This window comes from Ovis canadensis, chromosome 7 (assembly GCF_042477335.2).
Source record: "Ovis canadensis isolate MfBH-ARS-UI-01 breed Bighorn chromosome 7, ARS-UI_OviCan_v2, whole genome shotgun sequence".
Lineage (NCBI taxonomy): Eukaryota > Metazoa > Chordata > Mammalia > Artiodactyla > Bovidae > Ovis > Ovis canadensis.
The window spans coordinates 91,069,516-91,095,846 of NC_091251.1; the positions used below are offsets into that span (position 1 = coordinate 91,069,516).

General features: G+C 51.7%; 1 protein-coding gene and 1 non-coding gene across 4 annotated transcripts in view; one reads left to right on the forward strand and one right to left on the reverse strand.

Annotated features, from left to right (window-relative positions):
• The window catches only part of ACTN1 (actinin alpha 1), a 95,683-nt gene that overhangs the window by 36,402 nt on the left and 32,950 nt on the right, over window positions 1–26,331 (reverse strand). For all 3 annotated transcript variants that reach the window (XM_069595127.1, XM_069595128.1, XM_069595125.1), the window contains exons 2-3: window positions 5,533–5,647; window positions 1,183–1,302 (exon numbers count right to left, since the gene is read on the reverse strand). In XM_069595127.1, the coding sequence (XP_069451228.1) occupies window positions 1,183–1,302; window positions 5,533–5,647 (235 nt within the window). The remainder of the gene's footprint in view (window positions 1–1,182; window positions 1,303–5,532; window positions 5,648–26,331) is intronic.
• TRNAG-CCC (transfer RNA glycine (anticodon CCC)) lies at window positions 8,091–8,163 on the forward strand. Its single transcript has one exon. It is a non-coding gene; the product is annotated as a tRNA-Gly (tRNA).

The window sequence follows — 26,331 nt, forward strand, 5'->3', positions numbered from 1 at the left end:
TCTGGGGCATTTCTCTAGTGTCACTCTGACCTGGATTTGAGTTCCGGCTTTACCACTTGCTGAAGATGGGACTTTGGACAAGTTAATCTTCATTAGGCACATGTTTTCTTTTTGTAAAATGGGGATAACAATTCGAGCCATCTCATAGGGCTATGGTGAGGATGAAATGAGATCACTGGTACAAAGGGGTTTAGCACAGTGCCTGCTGCAGAACAGATGATCAGTAATCACAGTCAAGGTTATATCTACAGTCAATGAATGGAGACTGTATACTACTCACCTTTTAATCTCTGGCACCACAGAGGTGCCCAGTCCATTGATGAATCCATGGGACACAGTCCTCATGGGGCCTGGTTATGGCACTTTATTCTAATCACCTTGACCCTCTCCAAGTCCTTCAGAACCGCACACAAGAAACTGTGCCACCGGCTTCTAACCATTAAGAACATGCTAATAATGGTTTAAACTGAACTTTAAGCAATTTTTAAAGACTGAAGTATAGCTGATTTATAATCTGGTGTTAGTTTCAGGTATATAAACAAATTTTTTTTTTAAGTAAAAGGGAAAAAATTCAAGAAGCTGCTCTGCAGGGAAATGTTATCAAGAATATTCCTGGGACTTCCCTGGCAGTCCAGCAGTTAAGACTTTATGCTTCCAGTGCAGGGGACACGGGTTTGATCCCTGGTCCGGGAACTAAGATCCCTCATGTCTCGCAGTGTGGCCAAAAAAAAAAGTTCCTAAAGCCTTCTGGACAGCCATCCTGCAGGGGCTCCCTATACGCACCGATGTCCACACACTCTCCCCAGACTGCAGAACTCTGTGCTCAGGACAGGGGAGCACAGCCAGGCCTGCAGAAGGGGGAGGTGGCATTTCACACACGCAGATCCCACGGATCCCACAGCGCTATGATTCAGCAGGGCGTGGGGGGTGAGAGGGGGTGGGGGGGTTGAGGTCACGGTCACCAAGGTACAGAGACTAGACAGAAAGTGATGTTTTTACATGAAGGATCCACTGGCTAGCCACGTGCTGGGAGCCCTACTTCCAAATGTGCCCATGGATCTGTGGGTCTAGGAGTCAGGCTAGAAAAGGCCAAGAGAACCAAGAGGTGGGGGTAGAAAATCCGGCTGGATGCAGAGGGGTGGGACGGGGGTAGGGGACAGTCAGGGGGCAGGCCCTACTCACCTTCAGCTCCTATGGACACCAGCTTGACTCCCTTGCTGGCTATGAAGTCCAGGGCCTTGTTGACATTGGAGATCTTGTGCACCCTCATTTTGCCTCTCTCGGGCTTGGCCAGACGTTCACCTGAACAGACGGAGAGGGAGGAAAAGGAAGTGAAACACTGTTCTCCTACTTCTCAGCTCTAAACTGCTTCCGGCCACTCAACAAGTCTGTATTAAGCCCTGAGTATATGTCAAAGGACTTGGCTGTGTGCTAGGAATACAGGGGTGAACAAAGCAGCTTGCTGCCTTCATGGACTTACGGTCTGGGAGGAGAGACAGATCTTCAACATTCATCAACATACACAAATGAACAAAAAGCCAAAAAGGAGAAACACGCTTAAAACAAATGCTTTCAAAGAGACTGCAAAGGAGGAGGGCAGGTAGGAGGGTGAACGAGCTGTGAGGTGGGCAGGGGAGGCCTCTTCGTGGGAGGCGGGCAGACCCAGACTGCAGGGAATGGCGATCAAGGCAGAAGGAACAGCATCTGCAAAGGCCCTAAACTCCTAGCCTAGACTGCTTTGATCCAGAGAGTGTGTGCGTCACACTGGGGTATCTGGGGAAAGCTCCCTGTGTGTAGCCCACAGAGCCCCTCTCTCATTTGAGAACCACAGCTTGTGTCCATTTCTCAGCTCAGCTCCAAGTCAACCCTCCACCCTCACTCAGCGGCCGTTTCCCTGACCCCTGCTTCCCACACAGGAGCTTCTGCTGTTCAGAGTTTATGGTCAGAAGCTTCAGGGAAGCAGGGGTTGATGAGCTGGTTCTCCAAATACCCTGCTCAGAGCACAGGAAGGAGGTGTCCAGGGATCCCCTGAAGCCACTTGAAAAATGTATATGGGCAACGTGTGCCCAGACCTGGGGAAGGGGCGCACAGCTTTCAGTCTCTGAGAAGTCTGAGAACCACCATCCTCGAACTCAGGACCTTACACCCACCGCAGTCTCCAGCCCAGCCCAGCAGCACCCTCTCCACCCCACTTCCGAGCACATCGACAGCCTGACTGAGCGATCCCAAGGGGCATGGTGGCCCTGATGCTGGGCCATGCTCATCCTGTCAAGAGCAGCACTTCTCCAGGGAGCCCCCCTCGCCAGGGCCCCCCACCCGACTTCCACAGGACAGACTTCCTGCTACAGATGTCACTTGGCCTGGCAGCATCCAGGGAAGCCCAGCTGGGTTTTTATTATTAAATCAAGACTTCCCACGTGTGGCTTTCCCAAGGCTGTAGCCACAGCCCACCCTCTCTGGGAAGGTACCCTACTGCCCCCTGGGCAGATGAGACGCCCCAGGGTTCCCTTCCAATAGGTGGGATGGAGGCAGTACCTTATGCGCCACCCCCCCCCACCCCGCCTCCGCCATGAGGGCTGCTCCAACTAGAGCCCCAGCCTTTAGGTCCTGCTAAGCCTGAGTTTGCCAGCCTGACTGCCAGCTACATTCACTGGCTGGAACAGGACTCCTCCAAGACAAGGGAGGTAGCAAAGTCCTGGGACTTCGGTCCACACAAAATCACCTGGAGAACCTGCTGACTATAGGCGTCGGGCCCCCTTCCCCTTCCTCCTGAGTTTCTGACTTTGGAGGTCTGGGAACCCACATGTGGCTAAGTAGTCCTGCTGATTCTGCTGGGTGGTCCAGGGACCACACTCGGAGGACCTCTACAGGCAGCAGAGGTCCCCTTGCAGAGAGGGGGACTCCCCCCTTCCTTTTCCTGTCATCCTAACCATCTCCAGAGACACTCAGGGAGGAGAAGGCATCGTCTCGATGACAGTCTCTCCCCACCCCAGGAAACAGAAGAGCCGCCTCACAGACATGCACAGGCCTGTTCAGTGCAAGCATCTGGTAGGTATCCGGAAAGCCCAGCTGGGCGTTCGGTCACTCTAGTATTTGCTGAGCATCCCCTACCTGCCAAGTATATAGAGCTGAGCACCTGAGACATAGATGAGTTGGTCCCTGCCCTCCGGGGCCAGGTGTGCAGTGGGGAGAAAACACACGAGCCAAAAATGATCCTGCTATGTATGTGGCAAATGATGTGGTAGAGGGATCAACCGTGTGTTCCAGGAGCCCAGAGGAGGGCAGGCACTCAAAGCAGGAACAGAAAGGGTGGTGGTCAGGGAGGCCTTCCTGGAGGAGATGCCTAAAGTGAGTTTTTAAAAAATGAAAAGGAACAATGCCAGATTTGCTTGAACTACGAAATGGAGGAAGAGGTAAGAAGGACATTCTAAAAGGCATTTAGAGTTCTGTAACAACCTAGAGGAGTGGGATGGGGCGGGAGATGGGAGGAAGGTTCAAGAGGGAGGGGACATATGTATTCATGTTGATGCTTGGCAGAAACCAACTCAATTCTGTAAAGCAATTACCCTTCAATTAAAAAAATACATTTAAAACTTAAAAAAATAAATAAAAGGCAGTTAGAGGAAAACATATGGCAGTTCCTGAAAAAATTCAACACAGAATTACCCTAGGATCCAACAATTCCACTTCTGGGTACATACCCAAGAGAACTGGAAGCAGAGGCTTACACAGTATCTGTATATCCATGTTCTTTGCAGTATTACTCACAATACCCACAATGTGGAAACGACTCAAGTGTGAATGACAGATGACTGAAGAAACAAAATGTGGAACATATGTACACGGCGGAATATTGTCTGGTCTTAAAAAGGAAGGAGATTCTGGTACATGCTACTTTATGGAGGAACCATGAGCACCTTATGCTACATGAAGTCAGTCAGTCACAAAAGGACAAATACTACAGGACTGCACTAATATGAGAAACCTAGAACAACCAAGTTCACAGAGATGGAATGTAGAATGGTGGTGGGCAGGGGCTGGGGGAGAAGGAGATGGCGGCAGGTTGGCATTTAATGACGGCATGGCATCTCAGTGTGGAATGATGAAAAAGTCTGGAGATGAGTATTGGTGATGAAGGCTGCACAACAGTGTGAATGTACTCAGTGCCTCTGTGCACATTTAAAATTGGCCCCAACGAACACACACACACCCTACCCCCACCTGCAGTGGAAATATTTTATAGCACGGAGGGGCAGAGAAGCCAGCCAGAGTTTGTGCAAAAGCACCAAAAACAGAGAGCAGGGAGACACACACGTGGGGAGGGCTGCATGTCTTCCTGTGGCAGAGAGTCTGAAGTCTGACACCTTTTTGGGAACAGTTGGTCGAAAACAAAGCAGGTGCTAGCTCATGAAGGATTCTGCTAGCTATGTTAAAGAATGTGAGCTGCAGGTACAAAGCCCCAGGGAGGCACTGAAAAGTTTCAAGCAGGGAACAGTACAACCTTATTTGGGCTATTAGATGGACCCTCTGGCTATGTGTGGGTGATGGAGGCCAGTGAGAAGGGGGGAGCTGGGAGGAGGGATCAAAGGCCTCTGGACATCATCTAGGTGAAAGCTGATGCAGGCACAGTATGTGCGTAGCAGAGGTCAAAGAAGAACAGAAGAAGAAAACAGAATGAATGAAACTTAAATGCCAAAGGAAGAGCTGTCTAAGATTCCTGAACAAGGCTTAGAAGGACAAGATGGAGACTGCAGGAGGAGAGAGGTTTGCAAGGGCCAGGCGTGGTACACAGTATTGAAACCTGGGGCACAAACGGGTGGAGATGCCCACTGCAATTCCGGATTTAAGAGGAGGCTCCAAGGAGAAGGCTGGACTGACCCTAGTCTAGGACTCAGTGGCATCAAGAGAGAAGATAAAGTGAAGAAAGCAGCTAAGGTTGCCCAGTGTGTAAGCCAAGGTTAGAATCTCAAGGACCTCCAACCCTTAAGGGATGGTGGAGGAACGGTATTTATAAGAAAGTGGAGATAGGCATTGGAGAGAGGAGCTGTCCCTCCAGATATCTGGACATCTAAATCCCAAACAGGGGGCTGGATAAGGAACTAGGATCACCTTGATATAGGTGGACAGGCAGCAGAGGAGCCAGCGTTTGGAGACGGTCAGATGTGGTTGCTTTCCTGACCAAAGAATTCTAGCCTTGGAGAAGAGACCCCAGAGACCCACCTTCAGACTGCTCTTTATGCAAATGAGGATGCTGAGGCAGAAAGGCGGTGACTTGTCCAAGGACACACAGACAGTCAGCAGCAGAGCCAAGCCCAAACTCAGTCTCGGGGTCCGAAATCACACGCCATCTCCCACTTTTTCAAAAGCTCCAAAGCTAGCCCCAACCAAAGATGGAGCAGAAGCAGAGGTGTCGGGGCAACATTCCCAAAGGGGCAGAGGCCAGTGGGCAGTGTCTGATCCTAGGCCATGGTGACCCTGCCCATCTGGCATCACCTTTGCCCTGGCACTGCCAAGACCAGGGGTCCAGCTCACCTGAGATGACCTCCAGCAGTAGCATCAGCTTCAGGCCGTCCCGGAAGTCCTCCTCGATGTTCTCGATCTGTGTTCCTGCCTTCCGGAGGTGGGAGTTGCACCATGCTGTAAACGTCTGCAGGAAGGAAAGAAGAGCAAGTGGTCAGGCTCTCCCACAAGCCGCAAGGTCTCTGAGGCTCTCACGAGCCTCACTGTGTCCCCAGGACCTGGCTGCCTCATGTCATTTTCCTGGCTGTTTTGTGCAAGATGCCGAGTGGGCTGGTGTTGTCATCCTTGTTGGTTAAGACATCTGACAGGGTCAAAGAGGGCAAGAAAGAGCCCTCAGTAGAGCCCATGAAACCTCTCAGCATCATTTTCCCACACAATCTCCTTCACCTCATCGCAGGGCAATAGCTGAGGGGTCGCCCTGCAGGGCCAGCAGCACGGGTGGGCACAGTGGGATGGATAAAGCAGCATCCTCCTTTTAAAGTACACCCTCCCGACCTTCTTCCAAAACCATTATCCCCACCTACATTTAGAAGTGGTATGATTCTGTTCTTGGCAATTCACCTCTTAAATTTTAAGCTTAGTATCGATCTTGACAGTTACAAGGTGGAGTATCCCAGAGGTAAAACATTAAGCCTCATTAACACCTTAGGGTAAATAAATTTATTAAATCCTTGCCCACTTGGCAGCTAGCTAATGAAGAGCATTAATCAGGTTTACTGCGGACAGAATTCAGAGGAATAGTGTCTGGATAAGGAGACAGAAAGGTAAGTACCCCATGGTATATGTGTGTATACTGGAGGTGGGAGGTGGAGGCACCTTAAACTGCAAAAGTATGAGCAAGAATTTTTAAAAGGGACTGTAAGGAGACTAAATGAAAGATCATCACCACTGTAATTTTCTAATCTGTGGGGAGAGAACAGCAACCTTGAAGCTTCTGTCTTAAGCAGATGACCAGGCAGGTCATCAACCAAGCTGTCCCAGGCCAAAAGCACCTCCTGGTGGCTCACTCAAGGAAGAGGGTGGCTCAACAAACACAAGAAATAAAAAGTGTGCACTTCAGTTTCACTCGCCCATCCAAACGAAACCCGGGCAAGTGCCTCTCCCCAGCTCACAAACAGAGAAGAGCTTTCCTGCTTTACATCCAAACTATTCTTTGGTGACTCAAGACTTCTCTGCACCAAATGGTACTCTCAGTTACACAGGGGCTCAAGGGCCACCATTCAGGCACCCCCAGCAGGGCCAGCCAGGTCTCTCCCCACCCACGCTGCCAAGTGGCAATGGTGAGAGTGAGCTATTCATCAAAACAGCAGCATCCACGCTAGAAATACTCCTCTTTGGAAAGATCACCAGACTCATGACCCCCACCACCACTTCCTCTTGCCCTGGGGAACTCCAAAGTGAAGTGGCGAAAATGGGCAGGAAGAGGATGCCACACCAGTGAGGACTGGGGAGAACAAACAGCTGAGCAGGTTTATAAGCAAGAGTTGAAGAGCCTGGAGCAAGAAGCGGAGACAGCAGTCACACAAGGAGGGGAAAGAAGGCTGTGTTACCACACTCCCCCAACACTGGGCCTCATTCCTTTTTTGTTATTTTTTAATTTATTTATGGCTCTGCTAGGTCTTTGCTGCTGTGCACAGGCTTTCTCTAGTTGAGATAAGCGGGGGCCACTCCCTAGTTGAGGGGTGTGGGCTTCTCACTGCCAGCTCCAGGGCACACAGGCTTCAGTAGTTGCAGCATGCGGCTCAGTATTTGCAGCATGCGGCTAAGTAGTTGTGGCACATGGGCTTAGCTGCCTCGAGGCATGTGAGATCTTCTGAGACCAGGGATTGAACCCAGGTCTCCTGCACTGGCAGGTGGATTCTTATCCACTGGACCACCAGGAAAGTCCAGGCCTCATTCTTAAATCATATTTCACTAGGCACTTAGCCACACAGGATACTCTTTTCTCTCCCTGCAAACACATCTCCACTCTATAGGCAAGCCCACTCCCATGATAGGCAAGAGGGATGTGTGGGCTGTCCCAAAGTTTGATGAACCTGACTCACAGACTGAAGGTGGGCAGGAGACGCACACTGACTCCTCAGCCTGGAGTGTCCTCTATATCAGGCTTGGCCAACTCACACTCTTCTTCTAAGACTGGGCTAAGAGGTCACCTCCTCCAGAAAGCCTTCCGGATAGCCACCCACCACATGGGGCGATGTGTCAGCCCCTGACACCCTGCATCTCCTCCATCATTGCTCTAATCCCCCTGCAAGGTGGCCGCTGGTCAGCTTCACACCTGGACAAGTGTTCACCCTAGAGTCTCAGCGCAGTCACAGATGCAGCGCTGAGCAAAATAACAAAAATCCTTGCCCTGTGCAACAGACACTCTGGTAGATGTAAAAATGAGACAACTGAGTGAGTGAAGGAGCAAGTGAGGAAGCAATACAAAGCGAGAGGGTCCAGGAAGATCCAGCCACACCTTAAGTGTATCAGGGCAAGGGACTGGCAGCTTGCTCAGGGACCCCCAGGAAGCCTCTGGCTCAGAGGAAAGAAGATGCAGCAGGACAGCAAAGAGTATCTATAGGATGTCCCTGGTGGTCCAGCGGCTAAGATTCCACACTCCCAATGCGGGGGGCCCAGGTTCAATTCCTGGTCAGGGAACTAGATCCCACATGCTGCAGTGAAGATCAAAGGTCCTGCAACTAAGACTTAGCACAGCAAATAAATAATTTTAATAAAGGAAAAAAAAAACAAAGAGTATTCACTGGGTCCCCTTCCTCTCGTGCTGGCTCTGCACACCTAGCAGGGGATGAGAGGCTACTTAGTTTTTCTTTTCATTTTGCTGTAAATTTTTTGATGCAAAAAAACATTAAAGAATTTTTAAATCTTTGCAATAAGTGTAATTTTGTTTGTGGTTCCTTGTTCTCTCCCAGATGCCATGTGTCCCTATATGCACTCGGTGTCACCACACTCTACGTTGACGAGGGTGGGTCATTACCACCATCTTGCATTTCCACAGTACCTTCCCCTCATCTCCCTCCCAGGCCCACCTTCAGCTTCTGCCTGGGGTTTTCTGCTGACTTGACAGGAAGTGGATCACCCCAGCAGCTCAGACAGAGTTTCAGGTCCAGTGGTGCCAGGGTCCTGGTGGGAATCGCCAGCACTCTCACAGTTAGGGAGACTGTGAAATCTCACTGTTTACCACCCAGTTGTGGAGAGGGGATGGGGTGAGAGGAAGGAGGAAGAGATAAAAAGATACCGCTTTTGCAAGAGGAAAAGTGCTGTTGAAAGCAGCCAGCCCCAGTTCCTGGAGAAGCCAGTCCTGGAGCTCTGGAGGCCCAGACTCCCTCCCACAAAGGCCTGCCTCTGAGGCCACGGGGGGCCACACTTGGCTAAGACCCCAAGGCCCCGTCCTGACCCCAATAGGATGACTGCCAGGAAGGGGCCTCTGAGTGCCTCCCCAACAAGCAGCACCCAGCTCGAAGCATGGGCCACAGAGGAAACAAAAACTCAGTGATCAAAAACATGCACCTGGGGGGAACCAGATATGGTTTAGCACTCAGGTCCACTCTTTTACCAGCCGTGTGAGCTGCAGACTCGCCTCCCAAACCTCAGGTCCCTCAGCCGCAAAATAGCGGTAGCACTGGCACTTTATAAATATCAGGCGGATTAACAGGAAGACATCTACAACGTGCTTGCCACTTAGAACATGCTCAATAAATGATCAGAGGAAGGAGAAAATTAGCTCTTCCAGAACCTCCCTGGGGACAGGCCTCAGAGGACTCAGCCTCCTCCCAGCCCACACCCTCCTCCCTCCTCCAACCACCCAGCTCGATCCTGGGTTCCATCCGTGCAAGTAATGCTCCATGTCCCCAAGATGACACCTTGTATCTGAGGACTCTTTTACTGAACTGGCCCCGATGTGTTATGGGAAGAGGGCTAAAAGTGTGCTGTTGGGGCAGAAAGCCTATGACTTTGACCGCGGCCTTGTGGATCCCCATCAGAGGAGGCTGACAGGGCCCCAGGAGAGGAAACAACAGAGTCAGGAGTGAGGTCCTCCCTGCGCACCACACAGACACCCTCCTCTGGCATGGGCAGGCCCTGGTCCTGAAGCCCCAGCTCGCAAATTATGACTGAGGGAGGCACCTGCCCCTGGGCAGGAGGAAAAGCCACCAGCCACAGGGGACACCCATGCTAGAGACCCTGGCCCCACGGCCTCCAGCCCAGATGTCCCGGTGTGGCAGGCAGGGCTGCCCCAGCAGGGTTACAATCCATCCTGACTTCAAATAAAGGCAGACGGCCTCTTGCTGACTCACTCCCAGCTAGCCCCTGCCCCATCCGAGGTTCCCCTTGCTCCAAGAGTTCTGTCAGGGGGGTCCGTGCTTTGTCTTGGACAAAGGAGATAGGAGCTGATAGACTTTACCAGGACCTGCTTTGCTGTATAATGAGATCGGGTGTGCAGACAGCTCAGGTCTTAGGGAAAGGGCCTGGGCTCCATGCTGGAAAGGCAGCCAGAGCTACAGTGGGGCTCACTCCCTTCTCATCCTTCACCCATCTCCAGCCCCACTGCACAGCCTCAGAGAACGTTGGACAGAAAGGGAGGGGCTGGCAGAGGACCCCTGCTCAGCTTCTCACTGACCTGGAAGCATCTGCCCATATGTAATCTGGCATGAAGGTGATTTTAGGAGACAGAGGGTAACTATCCAGCACTGTAGTTCAAGGCTGCAAACGCCCTGGCCCGGTTCCAACAGGGGGTGCGGAGTATGGGACGCAGGAGCTGAGTCAAGGCCCATGGAGATGATGGGGAGAGAAGCAACTCTGTCTACATTCTCTGCTGGCTCTCTCTGCTTTCACACGAGGTCTTCTAAGGGCTTTCCATTACATCTTTAACAAGTATCCTGTCCATATATCTCCCTTTTTTGCAGCAGGGGGGATGGGGTGGGGCCGAGTCATGTGGCTGGAGGGATTTTAGTTCCTCGATTAGGGATCAAACCCAGGCCCCTGGCAATGAAAGCACCGAGTCCTAACCACTGGATTGCCAGGACAGTCCCTATATTTTCTTAAAATATGGCAAATGGCTTTCGAGAACATGCTTTCCCTACTTCCCAGCTCAGATGTACTCAGTTCAGTTCAGTCGCTCAGTCGTGTCCAATTCTTTGCGACCCCATGAATCACAGTACGCCAGGCCTCCCTGTCCATCACCAACTCCCGGAGTTCACTCAGATTCACGTCCATCAAGTCGGTGATGCATCCAGCCATCTCATCCTCCGTCATCCCCTTTTCCTCCTGCCCTCAATCCCTCCCAGCAGATGCACTGGCATGTGACTTTAGCCCCACAGGCCTTTTTGAGCCTCAGTTTTCACATCTGTAAATGGGGGATAATAGCATCTACCAGATAGGCCTGCAACAAAGATTAAACAATACAGTGTATCTTACCACAAAAGAAAAAAAAATCAGGAAAAGCTAATATTAACATACTAAGTTGTTAATTTTTATTAATTATAGCATAATATTAATACTAATGTGGTTTGAAATATATTAAGTATGCACGTAGTAGTCACTACCATCATTACTGACTAAATTTTAGATTCTAAAAGGTGTCTGAATAATCACACCCAGCTGGGGTCTGGGGTACAGAGGATTACCCCATAAGCATGAGTCAGGGGCTGAGCTTTTGAAGTCAAGTGGTATTTAGGGTCGTGACCTTGGTGGGAGGAGGGAAACACAAGATGCTGAGCACAGGAAGGTCACAGGACTTGCTTAAGCTCCACAGAGGGAACCCCTGGAGGGACTCTGCTCTCTCACTGCTGAGGGCATGGGTTCAATCTCTGGCTGGGAAACTAAGATCCCATAAGCCACACAGTGCAGCCAAAAAAAATTTTATTTTTTAATTGAAAATAAAAATCACTTCACAGAGCAGGAATCCAAAAGACTGGAAGGATTCTATCACTCTGAAGAAGACAAGGTAAACCCGAGCTCATCCATTCCTAGCCAGGTGATAACCTCAGGCAAGCGACTCAAGGTGTCTCTGCCTCAAGGCGCTTGTCTGTAAAATGGAGTAATAACAGCAAGGGGCTGGTGGAGAATTTCCTGGGACAATCCTCTTAAAACACTGAAAAGAAGGTCTGGAACACAGGGGCTGCTCCGTAATTACCTCTCGTTACTGTTACCACAATAATTAGAGATAATTATTACAAGTTCATGCTATTCAACACATGTCATCAAAGAACGTTAGAGCTGGGAGAAATGCTTGGCACATCAGAGCCAAACCCTCACTTCATAACTGGGACACACGGACCAGAGAGGGTGAGTGATTTTTCCTAAGCCACACAGCTGGGGTATGTTCACAACCTGGCCTCCTCACTCCCAGCCCCACATACTTTCTGCTCCGCCACGACAATGGGGATTTCAGGTGCAGGTGTGGCTGGGGTGCTGGAAGGGAACAGCAGAGCCAAGGGCAGACAGGTGAACTCAATCTGTGGCAAGTCATGGGAAACTGTCACTGTGAAGCAAAAATACCACTCAGAGAGACTCCAGTCAGCACTGGCAGAGAGTGTCTTGAGTAGATGGACCATTAGTAGAGCTGGCATAGGGTGGGCTGCCTCTCTGGGGGTAGCATGATGGAGATAGGAAAGGGGAGTCCCGAGGCAGGCAGCTGCTTGTCCAGAGATGGAAGAATATTCTGGATGGTGAGCAGACCAGAAACATGTCTTTGAGAAGAACTCTGGGAACTGGGGCTCCCTGACCAGAAAGAGAGAAGAGTGGACTCAGGGGCTCATCCAAATATTTGAAAGACCCTCCTATGGACAAGCAAATAAACATGTTGGGTAAGGAACGTGTGTTCTACAGCAAGACTGATCTAGTTCTAATCCCACCTCTGACCCTGCTGCTGCTAAGTCACCTCAGTCGTGTCCGACTCTGTGCGACCCCATAGACGGCAGCCCACTAGGCTCCTCCATCCCTGGGATTCTCCAGGCATGAAAACTGGAGTGGGTTGCTATTTCCTTCTCCAGTGTATAAAAAGTGAAAAGTGAAAGTGAAGTCACTGGGCAAATGACTTTAATTCTCCAACCCTCAACCTCCACATCTGTAAAATGGGTATAATAATAGAATACACTTGGAAGGGTGCTGCGGATCAGTGCAGCAACATGCAGCAAGTGCTAAGCACAATCACCCACACGTAAGGCTGGATAAATGGGAGCTACTGTTACTGGGATGAAGGACAGGAAGACTAGAATTCAATGTAATAAAAGACAGACCAAGTGCTGGGTATGTTACCCAACAAAGGCATGTGCTTGGTGAAGGTGCTGAGCCAAGCACCCCCTCATGGCTGAGCTAAGTAGGTCCCTTATTAATACTGATTCTTCAAAAGTGCAAAGCAGCCCTTGAAAAGTTGGTTCAGAGATGTTTGAGGAGTTCAGCTGGACCAAGGATCACACGCTTCAATGTCTGAGCGGAGTTTCTCAAGCTCAAGACCGTTGATATTTCGCATGGGCTACTACTTTGTTTAGGGTTTAGGGCCTGTCCCGTACATCACGGGATGTAGAGCAGCATTCCTGGACCTTCCCACTACATGCATGTAACATCCCTCACCTCAATTTGCGATAACAAAAAAAACACTCCCTGGCTGAGAATCTAGTCTAGAGGAAACAGACACATATGCCATCAATAATAATAATAACAGCAGCATCTAACATCTGTTGGGCACTCACTCTATGCTGGATCCCCTTCTGCAGGCTTTAGCCCTTTTAACTCAATCTTCATGACAACATGATGAGGCAGACACTATTACTCTCCCCATTTTACAGATGAGGAGACTAAAGCACAAAGAGGTTTAATTAAAGCACAGTAAGGCAAGCGTAAGAAAAGTGGGACTGGTGAGACCTCGCCTCCTCCATGTGTACGCAAGGATTTTTCTTGAAACAAAGGCCCTCTTGGGCTCTCCGGTGGGTTTCTACTCAGGAAAACAGCATGGGAACCAAGGACTGGTTGCAAGCTGGTAAGTGGTGATCAGAGCACGGCTTCAGGACCAGGGCAGGCGTGGAGGAGACAGGAGGCTTCTCTCCTTGGCTCCACAAGGGAGCATGGGTCCTCAGGTGGCAGACCTCGAGTGAAGATGAGCCAGAAATCTGGACTTGGAGATTTTTTAACGCTAGGACAATATAAAAGACAGACATTCCACAGCCCCCTGAAAAGATACAGGCAGGCTAAATCTGAATGAAGACTGACAGGGTCCCTGGTTCCACTGTGGGAAAACATGAAACCTTTCTAAGTCTCCTAACAACAGAGTTACCACACGGGAACGTGTGCGTTAACACACGCACTCAGCAGACAGCTGCGCCCAGCAGGGTCAACATTCCTCGCAGACCACTGCCAGCATCAGCCATCTGGGAATCTGGAATCAGAAGCTCAAGGTCCATCCTGTGAGAGGCCACAGGGGCTCTTCTCATTTGGGCTTGATCAGGGACCCACACCTGTCACCAGGGACAACAATGGATGTTCCCCACACATTCATGTACACACACTACCATGCTGTGTGAACTCAAACCAAGGTACCAATCTTCATTTCTCACATCTGCACAAGGAACTTTCTGCTAATTCCCATTAAAGGGTAGGTACAGTGGCAAAGCCACAACACGTCACAGTGGGCAGGCTGATGCGGGGCACATCTCTGGTGGCAGGCACCTCGCCAAGGGAGGCTAAAATGGGCAAGACTCTGAGCCCAAAGCTGGGACTCAAGAAAGAGGAGGGCCGTGGGTATAAAAACATCCTTGCCAGCATTACTTAAGAGGAAAAAAATTAGAGATAGCCCCAAATTCTATTAATAAAATATTAGTTAAGTAAATTATGGTTCATCCACTTAATGGAACATTAGATGGCCAAAATGATGGGTTCTGAAACTATATATTACAGGAAAAGGCTGACATGTAATTAACAAAAGAGCAGGATACAAAACTGTATGCACCACAGGCTTAAAACTATGTGCGATCACATGAATGAGAGAAAGTGATGGAAACAAAATCCCAGTGCCAGCAGAGCTCATGTTCCTGTAGCCGAACTGCCGACGCCTTTTCTTTTTCCTTGCCCATCCGTCTGCAAATGTGGTTGGCGGCCCCCATCTCCTCCCTGGCCTTCTGCCTGCCGGCACTCACTCCCCTCAGGCCAGGCCGTCCACTCCTGGCTGACCTGTCCACTGATCCTGCAGCAGGGTGAACAAGATACACCCCCTCCTCCCGCAGCCAATCGAGACTGGCTCAGCAAGTGGGAGACAGCAGTACCACCTCACTGGCCGCCAGGCCCCAGACTCACGTGCTGACCACATCTCTCCCAGGCATATCCTCCCGCTCCCCTGGGATCCCCAGTTCACTCCGGGGAGTTACTGTTCCAGGCACAGGGATTAGGAAACCTGCGCTCTGCCCTGGTTCAGCCAGGAATGAGTGTGGCCTGGTATAAGTCACCCCAACCCTTTCTACCTATGTAACCTCAAAAGCATCCCTCAGACCCTGCAGGTTGGAGCCTGGCAGCTTGCCTCATCGTAACACGCAAGCGTAAAAACCACAACCAAGGAGAGCACGCCAGACGTCTTCTGTTCCCGTGTAATACGGCTGATCACAATGGATGGGCTCTGCTCCTTGTCAGAGAGGCCAATACAGTCAAGTCCATGGGGGCAGTTTCATCTCAGTGACTCAATGCATGATCAGCGTTTCGGCCTACCCCTCACAACAAGACACCTGTTATTATTTCACTGGATAGTCCCTAAAAGCTTCATGCCAGAATATCCCTGGAAGGACACACAAGGGCCTGGCCCAGCAGCTGCCTCCAGGGAAGGGAGGCAGGAGGCTCCTGACAGGGGAGGGCGTGGCGTTTGCTTTTCACAGAATACTCTTTTGTTTCTTCTGAATTTTATACCATGTGCAGTCATCTGTCTGTTTTTTTATAACTATGCAAATATAAGAAAAGCCTGCCTGGAAGTGTGTACATTTATCTGGTAAATCGGACCTCTGGGATGGGACAGAAGGAACTTCCGGTTTCTCTAGGAGGACTAGGAATGGCAGTGGAGTGGGGTCAGTGTTCCTGAATGATCAGAGAGAAAACACACACTTCCAAATAAAAAAAGAATTGATAAAGGAAAAATTGTCCCACCTATTTACAAGAATTTGTAAGAATAAAATATAGAGAAAGGGTTGTGAAAAACTCTAATGTGCCTTATCAGTGTAAAATATTATAAGGAAAGTCATAATTAGGGACCAGGACATGAAGATAAAGCAGCAATCATATCCACATGTCCACCTCAACAGTCAGACAGCAAACTGTCAGGAAATTAAGAGGAAAAACCCCTGGCCCAGCAGCCCAGAAAAGCCCAAACAAGCTTTTAAACCTCTTGAAGGTGGTGCAGGACTTCCCATACAAGCTGGCTTCTCATCGAATGGTTTTCTCCTCCCTGGAGGTGGGCACCAGGACCCTGGTCCAGGCTCTAGGGCTCATCACCTGAGATATCAGTTCAGCAGCCTCCCAACCTGCTGCACCCCTCTGGGCGGGGGACTTGCCAGGGCTGCCTGGCAGAGCCCACCTCCTCTGCCACTCCTGGCCGCCACATTCAAGCACCAGGCCAGGGCACCTTGAGAACTCAGGGCGGAGGTCTCTGCAGCATCTGCTGGCCCTGGGGGAGGTCACTAGGGACCAGCCAGGGAGTTCTCACTCCCTCTGACCCCCACACATGGCCAGTCTGGCCAGGGCATGGGCACTGGGTGGGCTGTCCGAGCAAAGGCCTGCCAGCGGTGATCTCAATGCCCAGGGTTCTGGTAACGTAAACAGGAGTATCTGGTTAACTTATCAAGGGCTGGCTGCCAGCCTTTCAAAGCAAGCTGTGAGCTGCTTCACTCACAGATGAAAAGCAGAGTCCCCAAGAACATCTCCACCCAGCTCTGTTTGCTCTCCACCCACCTGGGAGTGGTGCTGAACCGTGGGGTGGTTTCCTCTGCTCTGAGAGAGCACCTCCCCACCCGCTTTCCCCCAAAGTCAGGTGAATGCTGGGGAACCGGAAATTCAGAGGCAGGTGGCTGGAGGTTCTCAACGGAGCTCAGCTCTGTAACTGGACTGAGCCGGGTCTCCACCTACACCTTTCATTAGCTGTGTCTCTCTGGACAAAATTCTCAGTCCCAGCCTCAAGATGCCCATCTGTAAGATGGGGCTAACAAGACCTATGACAGCCTAGCATGGCGTGAAAAAGAACCACATTAGATCTCCTGTACTTAAAGACAGTCTGGTGCTCTGTTCACAGCAGACGCTTTAAGAAATGTTAAACCAGCCGGCCTTTGTCCCTCAGTGGCTGTGTGGCTTTAATGAACCGGGCGTGGCCTCAGTTGCTTTGTCTGACAAATGGGGATACAGAACATCACGATGTGTAGGGCTGTTGACAGGTGAGTGCCATGGAGGCGGAACAGCCAGGCATGAGGACAGGACAGGAGCCCCTTCAGTGTCTGCTCCCTGCCGCTCTCGCTTCCCATTCCCTTTCTATTTGATCCAAGTTAATCATTCACAGAGCTCTACAAGTTAGGAAGAAAGAGGTCTGTAATCTCTCTCCTGCTAGTGAGGAAACCCCAAGACCAGCCTCGGGCCAGGGTGAGGAGAACAGGAGGCGGAGGAGCAGGGGCCCGTGTTTCTGGCTTATGTCCACCTGCAGCCCATTCGGGGAGACATCACCAGAAGACTGGAGGGTGGCCGAGGCCACGGCACAGGGGGCCAAATGGCTCATCCTAGGAGGTGATGTGACCTAATAACCGTGTCCTGGTTGGAGAGAGGAGAGCTCCCAGCCCCTTTCCCGCCGAGGCCCCTGAAGACAGCCCAGGGCCTTCCTGCAGGTGCTGGCTGAACCTGGGGCTGCTGAGAGATTTCAGGGCCATTTTCAGTCAGGTGGTGTGTGATCCCAGTGAAGCAACAAGGGCTTCCCTTCCAGCTCCAGGCCAACGAGTGTCAGCGGCCCCCACCATCCACAGCTGGCCTCTCCCAGGAAGAAAGAACCTCAGCAACGGTCCAGCCATCAGCAGGCTCTGTCACTACGGGCTCTGAGATCTGCACTCGCGGAGCCTCAGTCTCCACAATAGTAACACAAAGACCAAAAAAAAAAGTTCATTCCATGCAGCTGTTCTAAAAGAGGGTCGTGTGAGCTAACACAGAAGGCTTAGCCCAGTGTCTGACGCAGACTAAGTGCTCTCTGTATCTACAAGAGGCAGACCTAGAGTAGTGGTAGCTTCGGGCTGGGGGTCAGTGACAGCTAAGGGAGGTGGCTTTCTTTTGGAGGTGATGAAAATGAGACTGCAGTAATGGTTGCACATATCTGAATATGCTAAAAAAATTACATTGTACATTTTAAATGGGTGAATTGTATGGTATGTGAATTATATATATCAATAAAACTTTTTTTTTTAATGAAAATTTTCCAAGACCCCATTAAGTCTTTTAAAAACCCATTTGGCCCACTGGCAAGGAACCAGTCTCAAAGGCAGGCCCCAGACCCCCGCCCTCTCTAGGCACTGAAGTAACTGAGACCAAGATTCCAAGGGGGAAGGCCTGGGCTTATCTTGGGCCCATGTGTAGCACTTGGGCCAGGCCTGAGCTGTGGGCTTTAGCCCCCACTGGTCTTGCTGTTGCTTCCCCAGAGAGTGGTGACTCCAAAGAGCAGGTCACACTCCAGGACACCCGCTTAGCCATGAAAGGCCTGTTGGCTCTTCCTGGGCACACTTCACACCAGTTGGGGAGCCCAAGCCGAGAACAGCCTGCTCCCCACTGCCAAGCCGAGGGTGGGCCTGCCTGTGGCACCTCCCCCATGTCTGGACTCTGAGTCTGGCCCTTGTGGATCTGACAGCACACAGGCCACGTGGGCTGCAACTCACAGGAATGGCCTGCACATTCCTTCCCCAAAGAAGGAAAAGCCATTCACATGTGAGGTCATTTGGTTTTCCTGGCACGAGGCTGAGAGCCACGGGCCACTCAGTTCCATAGAGAACTTCCCCACATGACAAGGCTCAAGCCCTGCCTGGTATTCATAAAATATGGGAATCTGTGGTCGGGCCACCTCAAGCATCTAACCTGACTCCTCTGTGTGGTTGAGCTGTGTCTCAACTGTACAGCCTGAAGCCTTGATGGTTGCATCCATGAAATGGGAATAATCAATCCTAGGGTTGTGAAAAGAATTAAAGGGCACAGTACTGGACTGATGGTGGGGGCTCAAAAAGTAAAGTACAGTACAGTTAGCGACCCCTCTCTCACCAGGGTCATTTCTAATGAGTGTGCTAGCTTTGCTGACTGGGAACAAAGATTCTGCCCGGGCTCCAAGCCCCTCAAGGGGGAGCCTCTGGAGAGGCCAAACCACTTATTACAAATTTGCAGAAAAGAAAGAGACACTGCTTGGATCAAGAAGTTTCCCAAGTCTCTTCTCTGTGTCCCTGAATAACCCACTGGACTGGAGCTTCTGTTCTGGCCTGTCCCACAGTCCACCCCTGGGACTCCTGCCCTCTCAAGGCATCTCCTTTAGCACAGGGTCAGGAACTATGACCTCCAGAAGCTTGGAGCTGGAGGCAGTGGGGGCATCAGCCCTGCCCAATGCTTTCAGGGACTGGGAAGGGGTTCCTAGAGACCCCAGACCCAATAGAGATAGCCACTGCACCTCTTCTCAGTTCAGTTCAGTTCAGTCGCTCAGTCGTGTCCAACTCTTTGCAACCCCATGAACTGCAGCACACCGGGCCTCCCTGTCCATCGCCAACTCCCAGAGTTCACTCAAACTCACGTCCATCGAGTCAGTGATGCCATCCAGCACCTCTCTGGTGAGCAGGAAACCCCAGAAGAGAGGCCAAGGCCCAAAGTCTGAGCCTTGGCCCAATGACACAAGAGCAGGGCAGCAAACAAATAAATGGAAAAATGTGGAGCAGAGTAGCTCCACGCAGTGGTTCTCAAACTTGAACATGCATTAGAATCACCTGGAGGGCTCGCTAGACCAGATTTATGGATCCCTCCAGACTTCTGCTTCTATAGTTAACTGCATTTCCCACAACAATCCACCTGGTGCTGATGCTGCTGGCCTGGAGACCACACTAGGGACCACGGGCTTCATGCTTAAGAGAATGCATTTGGGGGCAGAAGACTTGGATTTGATCTGGTTCTGCCATTTACTAACACTGAGACCTGAGCAAATCCTTGCCCTTTTTGAGCCTCAGTCTTTCTCCCTAGGCTGTTGAGGGGTTTCCATGGGCTAACATTTGCAAACTCACTCAGTCGTGTCCGTCTCTTTGCGACCCTATAGACTATTGCCCACCAGGCTCCTCTGTCCACGGGATTCTCCAGGCAAGAATACTGGAGTGAGCTGCCATGCCCTCCCTTCAGGGGATCTTCCCAACCCAGGGACTGAACCCGTATCTCTTGTGCCTCCTACACTGGCAGGCAGGTTCTTTACCACTGTGCACTTGGGAAGCCCTTGCAAAAAGCCTAGCACGTGACAAGTTGTTAATAATATCTAGAGTTCCCTATTTAAATACAAGAAATAAAATACAGATGCTCACAGAAACGAGTGAGATAATAGAAAATGCTCAGGGTCCATGGAATTGCCTGTGTGTTCTAGATGGTCACCTGGACCATCCAAGGGTTACAGAGGTTGCCCGGCTGCCTGGTGCGTGCCTGAGTCTGGGCCAGCATGCATCAGCCAGCCCTGTGCCCCAGTAATCCCTGGCCCCGGGCTCCTTGACCCAGTCAAGAACATATGATCAGTAAGACGACCTCAGCCCAGAACCCACACCAATGCTACGATGCTGCCCACACCTCCCTCCCAAGGGACCGCCACATGCCCTCACACCAAATCCAAGTAGAAACACAGCCTCCCAAGAGAAAGTTCAAAGCTCCAGGGAACCCAGAGCCTTCAGGGTACCAGAGATGCCCTAAGCAGAAAGCAGGTGGCAGGGGACACAAGCTGAGAACCCAGCAGCTGCTCAAGCATTGCAAGCCACAAGGAACCACGCCAGTGATGTGCACTCTGGGTAGGGGTGGGGAGGATGAAGCATGAACAGACTGTCTATAAACTGCCACTCCCTGGGGAGTCGGAGCTTTGTGCAATCACTCCATACCGAAGAGGAAGTTTCTGGTTCCAGGAACACTGAATGGAGGAAGGGAACAGAAGGCTTGGCACTTTAAGAATTCCTCCTCAGTTGCATATAAAACAATAATTCGCCCTTTACCCCCAAGAGACTGGCAAACAATTACAGAGGTGATTATCCCAAATACCACTGCGGTTGAGGAATCTGGGAGCCCTCGTGCCTGGCTGGAAGGGTGGGCTGTGCAGCCATGCTGGAGAGCAAGCCATTGCTACATTATGCGGTGCAGCATGCACCTGCCCAACAATCCACCCCAGAAATCTCTCATAGAAATTCTCACGCAGTGAACGCTGGGGTCCTTGGGAGAACAGGTGTCATTCTGTCATCTGTATTGGAAGAGGAGGGGTGGGGGACCAACGGCATGACCATCGCAGGGAGATTTTAGGGTAAAACATGATATGTTTTATGCAGTGGCCTTGCATGGATGGACCTGCAAGTGGGCCATGAGTCGGGGGAGCCTAATGAAGTCAATCTCTTCATCCAATGTCCAGGAAAATAAAATTTCTTCTCCCAAAATACAGACACAGCACATTATAAAGCAGTGTGCACGTGCATGCATGCAAAGTCACTTCAGTCGTGTCCGACTCCTTGCGACCCCATGGACTGTAGCCCACCTGGCTCCTCTGTCCACGGGATCCTCCAGGCAAGAATTACTGGAGAGGGTTGCCATGCCCTCCTCCAGGGGATCTTCCGGACCCAGGGATCAAATTTGCATCTCTTATGTCTCTTGCACTGGCAAGAGAGCTCTTTACCACTAGTACCACCTGGGAAGACCCTCCATAAAGCAGCACAGAAACCCTCAAACCCCCTTATTAAGAAATCATGGGCAACTTTGGGGCTGTGAAAAACACCACCCAGGCCCAGGCGGACGTAGCCCAAAGTCATCTCCACCCTCCCAGTCTCCACCAAGACCCAGCTGTGACCCAGCGCGTGGGCAGCCCAGCACAGCAGGCTTGCTGGCCAGGTGGCTGGCCAACACCTCAGCGGGGCCAGCCCGGCTCAAGGGACAGGGTGGCAGGGGGATCAGGAACGAGGAGGGGAGACTGAGGAACCGAAATGTCTGTGGAAACTTCCACATCTCTGGAAGGGTGGAAAGAGCAGCCGTAGGCAGATCTGGCCAGGCCCTCTCAACCGACTGCTGGGAGGAGGCGGGACCAGGGCTACCGTCTGTGGGTGAGTGTGTGCACAGCCTCCAGGGAGCTGGGAGATCCACACCCACTGTGTCTCCCCGCTCCAGACTTCAGCTCAGAAAGTGTGCAGGGCATGAGAGAGGCAGCCTCCCCCAAACCTTGCTCCAGAGGAAAGGACAGCGCTGAGCCCTCAAATTCAAGGAGGGAATAATGGAGGCAAAGCGGACGTCTGGGAGCCCCTCGAGGAGGGGAGGAGAGAGGGGATAAGGCCTCAGAGTTGCTCAAAGATGCAGACTATTATTACCACTAGGTGAGGCACGCGCTATCCCAGCAAACCTACTCAACAACCCTGCGCTAGGGGAGCAAAGCGAGGGTCAGCAGCATTCAACAACCCTCCCTGTCACACAGCTAGTGAGAGGCAGAGCTGAGATCTGAACTGGGTTCCGTAGGATGCCAGTGCCTGAGCCTTTTCCATTCTGCGGGGGACTGAGGCCCTTCCAGGTTCTCCGCTCAGGCTGGAGAACAATGAGGCCTCGGCCAGCACCAGACTCAGAGGTCTGCCGAGAACCGCACGAGCATGTACACGGCTGCCCCCAGGCAGTCCCTGGGCCCGTCCCAGGGAGGGCAGCCCAGGACACTGGATGAGAATCACGCCAGCGCTCACATCCAGCCACGAGAGAAGGTCCTGGATCTTGTGGCTCCCTAGAGAGGCAGAATGGGCCGGGCAGCTGTTTCTCCTAGGTCTCAGTTTTGAGGAGGTGGGAAAAGGGTTTGAACTCTTGTCTCTTTTGGCTTCCTGAACACAAAGCCCATTGAGAAAGGCCATGAATAATTATAGGGGCAGCCAAGTCAAGGGATGTGTATGCCAGGGTGTGGGCAACCGGCTTGTTTAGGCTTGGATTGGCCCAATGTCAGCAGCCTCCCTCAAGGCAGGCCCTTGCAGATGCTCCTGAACCGTCCAGGCCCCAGGCTCCCTCTGCCAGTTAGCTGGAGCCAGGTTCATTCACTCATCCACCCATTCACTCACTCACTCAATACATTCTCACCGAGCATGATCGGGGTCCCACGATGGACGACGTAAAGACATAGTCCCTAAATCAAGACGACTCTGGTCTAAGAAGGATGACAAATGTTAAAGACTCATATAAATGAATATATATTTGCAAACTGAGCTTCCATGCATAGAGAAAAAGTTATGGAAGATATGAGGCTAAAATGAGCCCCTAAGTCCAGGGGCTCCCCAGTGGCTCAGCAGTAAAGAATCCACCTGCAATGCAGGAGACAGGGGTTCGATCCCTGGTTCGGGAAGATCTCCTGGAGGAGGAAATGGCAACCCACTCCAGTATTCTGGCCTGGGAAATGCCATGGACAGGGGAGCCTGGTAGGCTACAGTCCATGGGGTCTCAAGAGTCAGACAAGACTGAGCAACTAAACAACAACAACCTGGTCCAGCGTGTATGTGTGTGTGTGTGTCTATTTGTCTGTGTGTGTGTATTTGTCTGTGTGTGTTTGTCTGTGTGGGTGTGTGTCTATTTGTCTGTGTGTGTGTGTCTATTTGTCTGTGTGTCTCTGACCACTGCTCTGAGGAAGTAAGTGCATTTTTAGAGCTGAGGAATTTTAATTAGGTGAAGAGACTGCAAATGTGGAGGGGGACCATAAAGTTTATCAGCAAAACCAGGGCACTTGAAAACAAAGGGAGGGGCTGTTAATAATTACATCCGGACAACAGGTGCAAACCAAGATGCACGGCACCCAGTGCACATGTGGGGTCAGGGGTGGCCAGGACGGTGGTATCACCCAAGCAGGGGAAAGAAAATATCAGAGGCCCCGGGGGAAGGGACGAAGGCTGCTGAAGCCACTGGGAAATGGACACTCGGGCTGAAGCAGGAAGAGAGGGGCAGGGAGCTAGGAGCCGGCAGACCGCAGGAGCATGGAGCTCCCCGGGACACCGGATGGTGTCTCCTGAGAACAAGGGAGAGGTTTTATTTGATTTCAGCTGAGGGTTGAAGGGTAGGGTAAGGTGGGTGTGCAGGAATCAGGTGCTCGTTTATACATACTTACACTTACATTTTAGAAAGAGACTCCTAATCACAGTGCGAAGAACAGATCAGAGGAGGACCAGAATGGCAGGAGAGACCAGTCAGGAGACCGTGGCAAGAGAGGTCCCAGCAAGAGGCAAAGGTGACTTAGACCAAGGTGGTGGTGGCAGGGACAGAGAAGTGGGTGGGTGTGAGAGATACTCAGGGAGAGAGGGAGGGAGGGAGGGAGGGAGGGCTCAGAGGTCACACCAGGGTTTTGGATCCAACCCAACAGAGGAAGGCAGAATGGGAGAAGGTGCCAGACATCCACAGCACTCACCACGGTTACAGAAGGCCCACCGTCCGCAGCCTGACAATCTAACCTGAAGTCAGCACAGAGGACTTCAGAGAGCAGGCTGCCCTCCGCAGCCCACCGCCCCACGGCCCCAAGTGCTCTGCCAGCCCTCAATACTGACACCCTATGAGGCTGGTGCTGTCATTCATCCCATTCTACAGAGGAGAAAACTGAGACAGAGATGCTCAAAAGGTCACATCGAACAGCCAGTCGGAGGAGTGCAGAGCTCATGCTTCTAACCCAGGCTCGCTCAGCGTGGCCCTCCTCCCTCCTGCTCCTCCTGCGGGGCCAGCAGCAGGTCACATGCACCAGCCCAGGCAGGGCTCCTCCTCTCTCACTGCCCACAGCCCACCTCACTGCAGCCCAATCGGATCACCCTTAGCGGTGGGTCCAGGCAGAGGTAGCTCCTGAACCACCCCCCCTCCCCGTCCAGGTAGAGGTAACCCTCCTGTGCAGTCAGCGTGGCCCATCTCACCCTGGAACACCTTAAAAGAGCAATTCCAATGCCTCCCGCCACCCCCTCTTCCCCAAACCTCTCCACCAACACAAGGAGAAAAATCAATCCGAAATCATCATTAGGAGCCTCTCGGGGGAAACTGGAAGGGGACCTGATACACAGAGGACCCAAATCAGTTTCTCTTTCATGGACACCAGGCCAACCTCGGGAATAAGGACGAAGGGAGGCCGTGGGCCCCCGCATCTGCCATGGCCAGCTGCCCTTGGCCAAGTCCATTCTCCTCTCCCGCACACTCTGACTTCTCCATCTGAGCAGGGGAGCCAGCCCTGCCTGTGCTTCTAGAAGGCTTTCCAGACCTAATCATAAAAAGGGGGAGAGGGAGAGAAGTAGCCCTACCTGCCCAGGACTCTGCCAATGGCCCTGGGAAGGTCCCACTTTGGGCCAAGTAAAGACACAGCCCCTAATCAAGGAGAATTTGGTCTAAGAAGGATGACAAATGTTAATCAAAGACTCATGTAAATAAATATATATTTGCAAACTGAACTTCAGTGCCTACACAAAAATTTATGGAAGATAAGAGGCTAAAATGGGCCCCTAAATCCAGGGACCCCCCTGGTGGCTCAGCAGTAAAGAATGCAGGAGACACAGGTTTGATCCCTAGGCCCAGAAGAGCTCCTGGAGAAGGAAATGGCAACCCACTCCAGTATTCTGGCAGGAAAATGCCATGGGACAGGGGAGCCTGGCGGGCTACAGTCCATGGGGTCGCAAGAGTCAGACACGACTGAGCAACTGAACAACAACTTGATCCAGGGTGTGTGTGTGTGTCTCTTATTTAGGCCCTGCCCACCTGGCCCCAGCCACCCCCAAACTCCTCACACCTGCTGACTCCCAGCGGCCCTGGGACAAAGCTCACCTGGGCCGGTGTTTTCAGAAGGCACACCTGGGGAAGTGCCCTAGTGTGCCTGCCACCTGTTCCCATGCTGGCCTCTGCAGGCTTCCCGCAAGGAGGTCAGAAGGGCGTCATGGGTCTCCCTCTGCCACCACTGCGGCCTTGCTACTCACCTCCTTCCAGTTCCCCCATTTTTCTCCATCCCCCACCTTTTCCATGCTTTACTGGAATGTTTGCAGGCACAATGGACACACAGCACCGGGAGATCTGAGTTCTGATTCTGGTTCCACTACCAGGGAACCAGCCATCTGTTCAGACCACCACCACCTCTGACCCTTCCACTCCACCCACCATCTCACCTGTAAAGCCCCCCTCACCTTACATGGGGCCATACTGCCTCAGACCTGCCCCAGAGGGCTCTTGTGAAGAACAAGGGATACAGCCCTTGGGAAAGCAATCTGAGGGAGGTGAGGTTTCCCAAGTTGGCCGAATCATACAATATGATGAAAATACAGACCCCACCCCAACAACTGCCATTCTGGATCAGGAATTCTGGGGTAAGAATCGGTGTTTTAACAAGTAACAAGTACTCGAGGTAAATCCTAGAATCAGACATGTTGGGGCAACTCTGGGCTCTGAAAACACACTGGGAGTCTTTATCACCTTGCCTTCTGGGCAGAGAAGGGAAAGAAGAGTTTGTGTAAGTGCTCCTTGGCTCCAGGCACACTTACAAAATAACATCCCTGCTTAGGGAGCCCACTAGCTGCAGGATGCCATCATCTCGTTTAGTCCTGGCAGTGATCCTGCAAGAGGGATCACCTTCTTTCTACAGATGAGGAA